Source organism: Centruroides sculpturatus, unplaced genomic scaffold (genome assembly GCF_000671375.1).
Source record: "Centruroides sculpturatus isolate CEXI.00-Female unplaced genomic scaffold, Cexi_2.0 scaffold262, whole genome shotgun sequence".
Lineage (NCBI taxonomy): Eukaryota > Metazoa > Arthropoda > Arachnida > Scorpiones > Buthidae > Centruroides > Centruroides sculpturatus.
The window spans coordinates 350,355-363,777 of NW_019384536.1; the positions used below are offsets into that span (position 1 = coordinate 350,355).

At 27.8% G+C, this 13,423-nt stretch overlaps 1 protein-coding gene across 1 annotated transcript in view; it reads left to right on the forward strand.

Moving 5' to 3' along the window:
- LOC111623246 (patatin-like phospholipase domain-containing protein 2) overlaps window positions 1-13,423 on the forward strand; it is a 34,080-nt gene that overhangs the window by 18,143 nt on the left and 2,514 nt on the right. The window contains exons 4-8 of the mRNA XM_023365745.1: window positions 2,065-2,214; window positions 5,075-5,192; window positions 7,252-7,434; window positions 7,515-7,650; window positions 11,967-12,086. Of these exons, the coding sequence (XP_023221513.1) occupies window positions 2,065-2,214; window positions 5,075-5,192; window positions 7,252-7,434; window positions 7,515-7,650; window positions 11,967-12,086 (707 nt within the window). The remainder of the gene's footprint in view (window positions 1-2,064; window positions 2,215-5,074; window positions 5,193-7,251; window positions 7,435-7,514; window positions 7,651-11,966; window positions 12,087-13,423) is intronic.

The following is a 13,423-nucleotide window of genomic DNA, read 5'->3' on the forward strand; positions in this document are numbered from 1 at the left end:
CTGGCAGGGCTGTGGAGTCGGAGTCGGAGTCGTAGAGTTTTGGTGTTTTAGCTGGAGTCGGATTGGTAAGGAAAAGTCGGAGTTGGAGTCGGTAGATTTTTACATGACTCCACAGCCCTGCTTTCGACACTTGGCAGCATCGCTGCTGTAAAAACTTTGCTAGCTGGACCTCCACCACAATCCAGATGCAAATGCAAATAGATCATGTGATTAAAAGTTTTTATGGCGAAGGTTTTTATACCCGTTTTTATGCTAGTGGAGTCTCAGCTTTAGAGTAATTAAGTATTTGTGGATAGTATTTGCCCATCTCTAGGCAAAACTGGGTCAAATTACTGGTTATCTTAGGGATATCTGTTTTGGAGATTTATTGGTTCATAATTGTTATACAAAACCAGGTCTTAAACACGAAAAATTATAGAAGATACATCATATGTAAATGTATATTTTAATATATGGAAAATGTCACAAATACCTGAAGCAATATAATATATTACATCAGGATGCAAGTCCTTATATTACAGTTACATGATGAAAGTTAATCCTGACAAAGCCTGTGAATGGAACTGAGTTAGCTAATACTAATCGCTTTTCTAATAACTGGGTTATTTTAGCACTATTTCTGCAATGGAATTAACCTTTAAGTAGGTTAGTGGCATTACATCATATCATTTTGTTTTGTATACACATTGTTTTTTGATTTTACATAATTTTTATCTCATTTCATTCAAAACAACTTGAGTATAAGTAATATATAAAATAATATTTTACTATTTATAAAAAATAAGTGAAAACAGATAGTCAAATTGTATGTAAGAAAAATGAGTTTCCCATACTTTTATTAATAAACTTCTATGTGAACTTTTATCAAATAAGCAAAATTTTACAGTATATTTTTCAAAAGTGCAAGAAATTTGCATAAGTGCAAGATCTTTTATGATATTACTGAAGACACTCATGTTATTGTTTAATTAATGCCAGCAATTATAACTGCAAAACATCTAATTGCAGAATTTTCATATCTATCCTAGTAGATGTATTGCTTGTGTCCTCTTCTGGAATTAATAACTAGAAGAATAACATTGTATCAATCTAAATTAACTCAAATTTCTTATGCACATGTCTTGATTTCTATTGTTGGGATAAATCTTATCTTGATTATCTTTTATTGTCATCGGTCAGCTTTTTAATGGGACAAATGGGGCACATGGCCCAAGATGAGATGCTGAAAGTGCAGAGGCATTAAAAACAAAGAAAAAAAATGAAACAAAAAAATAAAAGAAAATGGAAAAATAAATGTAAAATACAGAAATTACAAAAAAAAATCCTTGAAGATGTGCACTAATCAAATGAAAGCAAGGAAAATGCAATTATCTTAAATCTAAATAGGAGGAGGTTTCTGTAAAAGTGACTATCAATAAAATGTTTTAACCTGTATCTCTGTACCTCTGGAATTTTTATTTGGGAGGATGAACTTGACATAGGGTGCAAAATCCACTTTTGCTTCAAGGTGCCATATTACCATATATACCTGTTTGTTGAGTAAATGTAGTATTAATGCAGATCAAAAATCAAATAATAAACATAAACTATATTAAATCTTGCACATACATACAAATAAATATATATTATCATACAAATTTGCATTTGTATTTTATAATAATTATGGGTAGTTTTTAATTACAGATAAAACAAAACAGTCCATGACAATAAATCAGATATCAGTCATTATTCTCAAACAAAATAAAATCATATGCTTAATGGATATTTATTTCAAATGCCAACAATATACAAAATACCCTTACAAATAAATTTAATAACTACACAGGAATTGTCTAAAAATAATACATTTAATGGAAAAGAATAAAACATGGTTCCTGCCTATAGTCCTTTTGTAAGTTTTTTAATTTAAATAATGTGCTTGACTTGTTACTCTTGACTGTTAAATTTATTATCTTTTTCTACACTAAAAATTTTTAAAAGACCATTATTATTAAACTATTTTATGATAAAATGTATAGTTGGTTACATTTATAAAAATCTGTTTTTAATTTTCTTTATTTCTAGTCTTACATAGATGGAGGTTTCAGTAACAATCAGCCTATTTTAGATGAAAATACAATAACTGTTTCTCCATTTGCTGGAGAGAGTGATATTTGCCCTGAAGACACATCATCTAATGTACTTCAGTTACACATGTCCAATACCAGTATTGCTGTAAGTTGTAATGATTTTTTTATATAAGCAACTAACATTTAGCTTTGGACTTATATAAAATTTAAAAGATTAAAAGTTAGATTTAGAGACTTTAAAATAATAATTTTGTTTAAATGTTTTTTTTTTAAGAGGAGAAAAATATTCAGATTTTATATTTTATATATTTAAAATAAAAAATTGCTAACAATGATTGTTTAAACAAAACTAATTACAATGGAAAGTTGAATATCTGAACTTGATGGGCTAGGGTCTTTCAGATAAATGAAATTTCGGATAATCTAGAAACTCATTTGCTTCAAGTTTCAGATACATCAAGCATTGTACATTTAAAGTTTCATGAAGTATAAATACTGTAATGCAAATATTGTTGTATTTGAAAGTAATTAATTTACTCAAAATCTAATTTATTATGTTGCATGTAGTTTTGTGGTGCTACTGTTTGTTCACTGTTTGTTGTAGTAATTTCCTGTTATATGGAGAGTTTGGTCTCCATGTATTATACTCTGTGCTATAATAGTACAGAGTATAATACAGAATAAAAATAGAATGTATAGTGATGTACAGTACATCTACATCACTACACATTTTTTTTTGTTTTTTTTTAATTGGATATAATCTTTTGAAACATTTATTCGGATCATTTATCAAGTAATTGGAATTTTATTAGGCAACAGATCTTATCTTTCGTCAAAAATTACTTTTCAGTATGTTTGATCATATTCATGATACAGAGTGTTAAATCTTTAACTGTCTTGATTATCAATCAATATAGTAACTTTTAGTTATTTTTGAAATCCTAAACTTTATATCAGCAAATATGTATGAAAACAACAGTATCAATATTATTCCTTTCGTATGAAAAAGACATTGAATATTGTTGTTGATTTTAATTTTGAGATGCTTGAATATGGTTTGTGATTATTGATAAATCATATTTGATTTATGCAAATGAATAGAAGTTTGTTTTAAGTTAAAAAATTTTGATGGAATTTTTAATTTGAAGAAAATACTATTTTACAACAAGCAAATATTTATTGTGACATCTTCACAATGCCTGGCTATAATTTTTAATCAATCATTTTATTATTATTTAATCATATTTTAAATTTATTTAATTTAAAATATATGCTCGCCATCTCAAATTAGTAGTGGCTTGCCCCTGTACATCATATTTTCTTTTAACAATAGAGTTGTGCTGGTCGTCTATATAACAATTTTCATGAGAAAATGTTTGAATTGAAATAACGTGAATTCTGGTGCAAACCAGAAGTGCATATATAATTATTCAAGACCTCTTGCACCTAAGCTTTCCATATCTGGTCTTGTCTTTTGTCTAACTAATTCCATTCTCAAGATTAAGGAAAGACAGACAACAGTGGGAATTTATAGGTCTACAAATTTTTTAAATTGTTGTCCAATAATAAATGAAGTAAACACACTGTCAGATGGTGTTAAAAATTTTTTTATAACACAAGTATTTTTACAACAAAATCTTATATAACAAAATGCTGAGAATTTTAAAATTTACAACAAAATTTGAGATATTCATTAACCTGATTATGACAGTTTTGTATCATTGAAAGTACTTGTGTTATAAAAAAGGATTTTAATGCCATCTGACAACATGTTTACTTTATTTATTACAACATTTGGCCTAAAGTTTAATAACATACTATTTGTCTAAATACTACTTTACTTTTCTCAGATTTTGTTTTTGGCATTTTTGTATTATCAGATAATAATAGTTTTATTGTTAAAAGCTGTTAATATGAAATATACTGTATTTACTCGCATACAAGACAAGATTTTTATTCATTTATCACAGCTTCAAATACCTAGGTTGTCCTGTACGTATGAGCGAAAGATCCCTTGCATTTTTGCACATAATTTTTGTGAACAAGAGGGTGAGCATCTGGTAAAAAAATGTGAATACACGATTCACATTTTTTACCAGATGCTCACCCTCTTGTATTTAAAAACATAAGTATTTTATCTGTTGTTTGAATCATTCATGTATATTGTCAGGAGTAAAGATGAATAGCAATAGGAAAAGCAAAGCTTTTGAATTGAATTACAGATTGAAATTCCAAAATCACATGGGAACCCAATATAAGTTTTAATCCATTCCCATGTGAAAACATATGATTATTCAGAAATCAGAATTCAGAGGAACTGATAAGTGCAATTGACAGAGAGTGGATTTGACTGTAAATGAATTGGTCAAAAAAAGGTTCCAGATTGTCAGCTTTATATGAACAAATTATATTGTTGATATTTTACAAGATTTTTCCTTAAAGTTTAAAATGCCAATAATTTTTGAGGGACAATGTGTGCATTTACGTTCATTTGATATTTTACTTGTGATTAAATGAAATAAAATTAGAATTTTATTAATAAATCTAATTTTCTTTATTTTGATCTTTAAAGTCACACCTCGTCATATATGCGAGGTCATCTTATATGCAAGTAAATACAGTAAACAAAATATTATTTAGTTTATGAATTGAAATATTTTATTTTAAATGTAAAAAAAAAAATTGTTAAAAATTTATGTGTGTAACTAATTTTTTTTAATTAAATATAAAGAATTTAAATTGTTAAAGATATTAATGTAAAAGACTATATTATTATGGTTTAAAATATGTATATAATTAATTTTAATTTTAGTATATGGAATTAAACAATTGCTTAAAACAAAATGTAATGATTTTTTCACTAATACTGATTATATTAAAATACATGGAAAATAAAAATTTATTTTTAATTTTTTGATAAAAATAAATCTAAATACTAAGTATTAATTTGTTTATAACAAATATTTATTTAACTATTTAATAAATATTATATTAAACTTTTTTAGATTTCAGTTGGTAATTTGTATAGATTTGCAAGTACTTTATTTCCTCCACATCCTGAAATATTGAGTCAGATATGTCAGCAAGGATTTGATGATGCTTTAAAATTTCTTCAGAGAAATAGTAAGTAGTTAAATTATTAAGAAAATAATTAAATTGCAATGAAAATGTAATCAATAAAATTTGATTTTTATTATGACAATAATAATTAGAACAAAAATATTTAAATTTTTATTTGTCTGGATAATTTCTCTTTAGTTTATCATATTTCATAAACAATTTTTGTTTTTAATCTATTAATTATGTTTCTGATTTATTAAGTAAGTTAGATCTAACTGGAGAAATAAACAAAAGAAACAATGTGCCTTGTAACTCCAGCAGTATATTTAATATACTGCTGGAGTTACATGGTGCACTATTCTTTTCTGATTTATAGTTTTAAGAAATAATTTTTAATTAAATGTTCTAAATTAACAAGTAATTTGTTCGATGTTTGTTAGTGAGTTTCTTATAAATATTCAATATGCTTAAATATTCAATTATTAGTTGACAGTTTAAAATAGAATTAAAAAAAAATTTTGTACCTAGAAAAGAATTGAAAAATGTAAATTTATATCAGTGGTGGCCAAACTATGGTCCCATAGTTAAATCCAGCCCATGGTTTATGTTTTGCACATATTACTTATAAATGTTAGAAATAAGCTTAATTTTAGTGTATGTACTGTACAACTTACATACAATTTGGCTTGTACAGTCGACCTCCCTATAACAAGGTAGATACGTTCCGGTTTTTATGAATCCATTTTCTACAAGTCCAGCCAATCACAGCCCGGCATGTATGCAGTTTACGGACTATGGCTGTTTGAAAGGTTTCTTCCATAAAATTAATCGATTCTAGACTAATTTGACTCAACATTTCCAAAATACGTATAATTTTTTGGGAATAATCCATATAAACTATGCTATAAACAAAAAATTGTAGATTACTTACCGAGTGTGCACCGTTCGACTACGCCATTGCTTAAGTTTGTTTTTGTCGTGGAGCTTGTCATCAAATGGCGCTCGCGTGCTTCCTGATGAATTATTTTTCTGCAAAAAGTTCGCTGAACTTTGGAGACATCATTAATATAAATATAATTTTTATGGACGTTAAATAAATGGTTTTTAGTAGGTTTGCTGCTCGTTTAAACTCAACGGTTTGTGCAATATCCGCTATTGATCTAGATTCGACCAATCCTGTTGTGACACGAGTCGGTGATGATGTTTTACCGAATTATAGGAGTTTTTTTTAGCATGTTTGTACGAATACTGTCGCAATTTTTTTGCCGTGATATAGGAATCTGAACTATAGGAACTCATGTTATAGGGTTGGTCAACTGTATATATATAATTACATGTTACATGTCTTGGATGACTGATTGATTCATCATTACCCAGAGCAAACCGCTGAACCTAAAGAGGTGAAATTTGGTACATAGTTAGAGTATGTCATGAAAATGCACACTAAGAAGGGATTTTTCGAAATTCCCCCCTGTGGGGGAGAGGGAAAGGATTAAGGCTTAACCTGAAGAATGACTTCTACTGTGCTATTTTAGATGTGATTTTTTTTGTTTTTGATAGTAATAACTTAATTTCCAAACGTACAATATTTACCAAATCATCCAAATCATTTGCCTGAGCAACACCAGGCTTATTTGCTAGTAATAATATAAAAATAATAAAGTATTTATTGTTCCAAGTCTTTGTTGCAAAGGTGTCATACCACATACACTACAAAAAAGTCTAGAAACATGAGAGCTTTACAACATCACACTACAGAAGATTGCCATAACACATGCTAATAGGAAATTCTTATACACAGAACATGTAAACAAAACATTTTTCGTTCTGTAGTTATGCTATGCTGGACCAAAGGCAAGATATAAGACATCAATATATATGATGTATAGAATACACTGCATAAACACCATTATAGTAATAATACCTAAATTATAATGATTAAATTAAAGTTACATTTTGATAGTTTGCTACTTCTATTTTTACATAGTTAATAAATAAACTGAAAGAAAAATAATCTTGTCACTTTAACATAGTAATATATATTGGATATTGGGTAACCAATGAATAATTATAGTTTATTGCTATTATAAAATAATAAATTTTATTTACATTTAATTTTCAGACATAATATCATGCACAAGGTGTCTGGCAGTTCAGTCTAGTTTTGGTATAGCAGAAAGTAAAGTACAGGTTGAGACTAAAGAAACTGAAATTAGAAATGAACACCCTGATGATGATTGTATTGACTGCAGGTATAGACGTCAAATGGCACTATTAGATAGTTTACCTGAAGCTGTAGTTAAAGGTAATTAACTTATATTTTTTCATATATTTGATTTTGAATAATTTCAAACTTTATATAATAATAATTTTTTTTTTTTTTAGCAATTCAAGAAGCTTCTGATAAAGTAAACAAAGGCATTATCAATTATCTCTTTAGGCATCATCCAATAAAAATATTACCATTCCTTGTTCTTCCTTATGTTCTGCCATTTGAACTTACTTTTTCTGTTGCCTGGAAGTAAGCAAATTGTTTTTCAAACTTTATAAACTTATATTATAATTAGTAATGAAATGCACAAACTATTTTTACATTGATATACAAGTTATTTGTCATTTCTGATATCATTCTAAAGATTATTAGCATATATATTGATAGTTGAACCCCATTTATTTGTTTCTCAGTTGTACATTTTTTGCAGTTATATGTTAAATATTTTTTATATGGTGCTTTCTCCATTGTAAAGCACTTAATTACACATTTTTCATTTGAATGACTTTGCACTTACATGTCATATTTTTCAGTGTCCTACAGCACTTTTCTTCTCACTTATGCATTTTTTTACTTTGAAATGGAAAAATTTTAAATGATAATTCACTTTTTCACTTTTTTTGCAAAAATCAGAACAAATCATATCATGTACTTACATGTGATGATATTTTTGATGAATTTTTCCATTTAGCAAATAGCTCTACTGGTCCAACACATTGAAAATTTTCACTTTTCATATTTTGTAGTGCAAACCAATTTCACTATGTGAATGAAAATCATTTTCCAGTTTTTCATTCATTTTCACTGTTTGCTATCAATGCAAGCTAAGCTTTAGAATGACTCATCATTTTTTCGTGTGAGTGGAGTTTAAACAGGAAGAGATAATTAATGTCACATATTGTACCAGTATGGGATTTATGTTGTTCAAATCTATCATGCATATAGTAAATTGAAACGTTTTGTTAAGAAGTACAGTATTATACAGGGTGTATCAGAATGACATTTTAAAAATTTGGGGGATTGTAGAGGATGAAATTTTGAACGTTTTGATATAAGGAATCCATAGCCAGAAATGTGATATAAAGTTTCTACAGTAGTAGGAAGTGCTTGACATCCCTTCAGTTTGGTAGCTACCCTTCCATCCATTGACATCATGTTATTGTTCTTGACTTCTTCCTCTGAGGTTATGTAAAGTCCCTTGTGTACGCAACACCTGTAGGAACAGTTCATAAGCTTACGGAGCGCATCTTTACAGCATTTAATATCATCAGAAGGGAGCGTGGCATCTTACAGAGAGTCAGACAAAACATGGTTAGTCGTTGCACATTATGTAACGAAGTTGGTGGTCGTCACATTGAGCATTTACTCTAAAGTAGTGCAGCCACTGATTTGACGTACAGTTTGATTGTACTCTACTGTTTTGTCAATAAAACTTGTCATAAATACTGTATTCTGCTGTTTCATTCAGCATACTGACTGCAAAGTGCAAAGTGCTGTAGAAACTTTATATCACATTTTCAGCCATGGGTTCCTTATATCAAAGCGTTCAAAATTTCATCCTCTACAATCCCCAAATTTTTAAAATGTCATTCTGATACACCCTGTATACAAATTCATTTGTGCTGCGCTATACTTTTGTGACTTTTAAAGTCACTCTTAAAGCAAAAGTAGTTTCACTTATACATTTTTCTCACTTATATGAGAGTTTTCTCAGTTCCCATGAAAAACATATAAATGGAGTTTGACTAAATCAAACAGATTTTTCGTTTTAAATTTCACCTATTTAATAAGTTGTTTTTAATTATGATAATTAGATTACTGATCACAGACACAAAGTTAGTATCTCAAAACTAAACTGTTCAAGAAATCTAAAAAACTGCTAAACAAAATCTAGCCATTTTTGTTTTTAACCTGTTTTATGAACTAAAAACAACAACATTGAGGAACTTCTTCATCCTTCAATGCAAATTTTAAAATCAAATTTAGAAAATTTTTATAATTTAGATGTGATGTAAGAAAAAATCATTTTACAAGTTTTACCATGAACATTTTTACTGTTAACATCTTTTAATAAGTTAAATTTTTATGAATCCAGGGTTTATTTTAAAAACAATAGCTCTAGAAATTTTTGTTTGTTTTTCATTTCTTTTATATTATATTTATCTTTGTCATAAGTCATTATTAACATATTTTTTAGTTAATCAAATAGAATTAATATATATTTCAAACAAAATATTTAAAATATAATTTATTTAATGTACAAAAGCAAAATTATGATTGATTCTTATTGAAATGCACATTATATCTTTTAAAAATATTTAAAAGTTAATAATTATCAAAATAATTTAAATATAAATTTAAATTTTGTAATGATTCTTTGGGTTGTTAAATCAAAATATATATTGAATTCATTTTTAATACCAATAGATTAATACTGTGGTCCTTTAGTTATCAATTTTTACAACTTTTTTATTAGCAATGTTATATTTAATGGATTAAAATGATTGTTTTTTAAGTAAATGGAGTTTGTTTTGTATAATGTAATTTTTTTTCTATATCATCAATTTGCAATGCATAATACTTGTAAAGATTTTATTATTTGATATTCTGTATTCTGATAGTTCTAAAAATATTCTGTATATTATAAAGATACAGACTATTTTTAGAACAATAATTTTGCATTTCAAGGTTATAAAACATGTTTAGCTTGTTTTGAAATGATCTCAGACAAGTGATAATTTTATACTTTTCTGTTTGATCTCCTCTAGATATGCTATTAATAGACAGCATTTCATTGTCTTTCTTATATCAAGATTTCTTCTCCTTTAATGATTGAGGCTCAGTTAAATTACAGATCTTCAGTAATTTAACTGTTTCAAAATTATTACCAAAGATGAATACACTTGCTGATCTTTATGAACTGTCCCAATATAATATTATATTTATAGTTATACTTTTACATTTAAAAATTTTTAATTTAAAATTTTAATAAAATCAAAATTATTTTATTATAATTAATGTTACAAATATACTTTTACATAAAATTAAAAAAACCTTTTTGATTAAGAATACTAGATTCAGTTTTAAGATTACTGTTTTTATACATTGAAGAACAAATCTGTAAATATTTTTGTTCGAATATTTTATTGAGCATTACATTTTAAATAGATTTTGATTTGCTTTTCATTAGACATTAGCATTTTATTCAGATAATTAATGTTAAGGTACATTTTTCAATATGAAGGAGTTTAAAATTTAATTTTAAAATCAAGGCCAACAACAGTCAAGTTTTGTTTTTTAAACTTTAACATTACCTTGATTTAACTGTGATAATATGACAGATAGGGCTGATAATTAACAGGAAAGTTAATATTTTTTGAAAACAAACTTAAAATTAAGTCTGTTTCTACAACTTTATTTTTAATTTTACTAATAAAAGTTTTATGAAATTTCTGATTTTATGAATGGAAAATATAAATTTGAGATAATATAAAATAGTCAGATTTAAATTTTTAAAAATATATATCTGTAAATTTTATAAATTCATCTATTTCTTCTGTAAAAAAATTTATTATATAAAAATATGATTTTTCAAAGTACAGCTAACCCCCATATAACACAGCACTTCTATAGCACGGATTCACTCTAACACGGTTCGAGAATTGGTACCACCCCCATATAACACGGTACTGTTATAGCACGGATTCACTCTGACATGGTTCGAGAATTGGGTAAAACCCTCGTACAACATGAAATGTAATAAATTTTTACATACTTAAGTAATAATAGTTCACAAAAATTATTATTTTCGTGAACTATTATTACTTATGTATGTAAATTTTCTTTTCTCGCCTTCTGTTGATACACATGGTCCTTCTGGAAACTTGTTTCATGTTACCAGATCTGGACGCTTCTGCTTCTGATGTTGCCAGATGTTTTTTCCCTTATTTCATAGTTGCTTTATTCTTCATAAGTGCTTAGCACCATATGAGGAAATTTATGAAGATCTTTTAACTGGAAGCAAGCAATCTAAAATTACATACATTTTGCAAAAGGGTCTGATGCAAAATGTATGTAATTTTAGAGCATGGATCTGTTGATAATGCAGAAAAATGCTCAGAGGATAAGGATAACCCGCCGTTTTCTTTTTGGCAAGTTATCATCGGTTAATAGTGCTTTTAGTGATAATGAAGAAAACATTATTTAATTTATATTAATATGTATCACTTAAATATCTTTATTAAAATTTTCTTATCTTAATTATGAAAATATAATAGCATGTTTTTTAATTTTTGGAACCTAACCCTTCTTTTCGTACTAGTTCTTTATTTCGCATAACACAGCAATTTTTTGGAACGTAACTACCGTGTTATACGGGGGTTACCTGTACAGTACTTGATACAGTTTTAACAAAAAAATGAATTTAGTTTTGTGTACTTTTGTATCAGTAATCTCAAAAATAAATATTTATTTATAACTTAATCACATCTTTAATAGTTAAGAATCAGTATTCAAGTCTATTATAAATAGTTAATATTTAACACGACACTTTTATTTCCTTATAGAGTATGGAAATTATTACCATTTATACAAGCTGAAATGAAAAATAGTCTTTATGGATTTGTATCACTAGCAAAAGGATTGTTGAATAAATTTGATAGCAAAAGGCATCAATACAGTGCAAAGTAAGTGTTAATTGTTGATTTATTTCAAGTATATTTATATTATATGTTGAATTTTTTAATTAAATTTAGTTAAAGTTAAATCTAATTAATTAATTAGTTTAAACATTACATATAGTTCTATGATCATGTTGTTTACTTGATAATTGTAATCAGTCATATTTTAAGTTCTTTTTCCATGACAATAAATATACATGCACCCCATTTGTGGTTAATACAAAACAGTAAGAAAATTGGATTCGTTTACTTTGAAACAAAATTTGTTTAACAAAAAGTTAAAGTATTTTACTTGAGCTATGGTTTCAAAAAAAAAAAATTGGCTCAATCACTGTAACAATTGTCTCCCTACATGCCTGAAAGCATTACTCCTCCAAAAAATTGGAGGCAATAAATTTACACACAAACAGCATTCACCAGACATTCCTCGGCTGGATATGCAAATATTTTGCTGCTTTGTGTATTGTCCAGTTTGCAATGTGCAAATAAATGGATAAAATCTTGTGTATTCTTTGTTTAAAATGTAAAAATGGCAAGACAAAACTATGATTGCAAATATACTATATGATCCTCCAGAAACAACAAAATGAAACAACTATACAGCTGATTGATTAAGAATTGTGTTTAAACCAGTTTATTGTCAGAATCAGTCTGTCAGAAGTTTTCTCAGACATTAACTGGTTCTACAGCACCTGGATGCAGTAATAGCAGATCACCACTGACTGCTGTCAGGAAAGACTGAATTTTCCATTGGCTTGTCATAAAATATCAACTTGGTACATTCATGGAAGCTTCCATGAATATAGCAAAAACTGTGGAGTGAACAAATAGGCTGGCCTGTATCTTAATGAATTGCTAGCAGCAGATTATGTGACATGGCATATAATTCATACAAGGGTAAGCAAAAGCCTATATTAATACCAGTTCAGTAAAAGAAGTGGTTTGCATGGGCAAGCGACCACCTGTCTTGGACTATCTCAATGGCTGGGGGTGATTTGGTATGATGAGTCACCTTTTCCAGTCATGTATGGAAATACTGGACACCAGCCAAATGAACAACTCACCTAAAACTGTGTGAAGCAGGAAGTCAAGTTACCAAGCATGGTTTGAATGTGGAGGTGTTTTAGATATTCCAGCATTGGTGATTTGTTTCTGAATGATGGAATTGTCAATGTGGAATGCTACCAGGCAATTTTGCATTATCATTTACTGTATTTCGTAGTCCATCTTTGGCCACAGGAAGATGCAATCTTCTAGCAAGATCTTACCAAGCTGCACATTGTGCTCCACTAGTACTTGGCTTTTCCAAAATCGAATCCAGGATTCCAAATTCTCTGGATCTG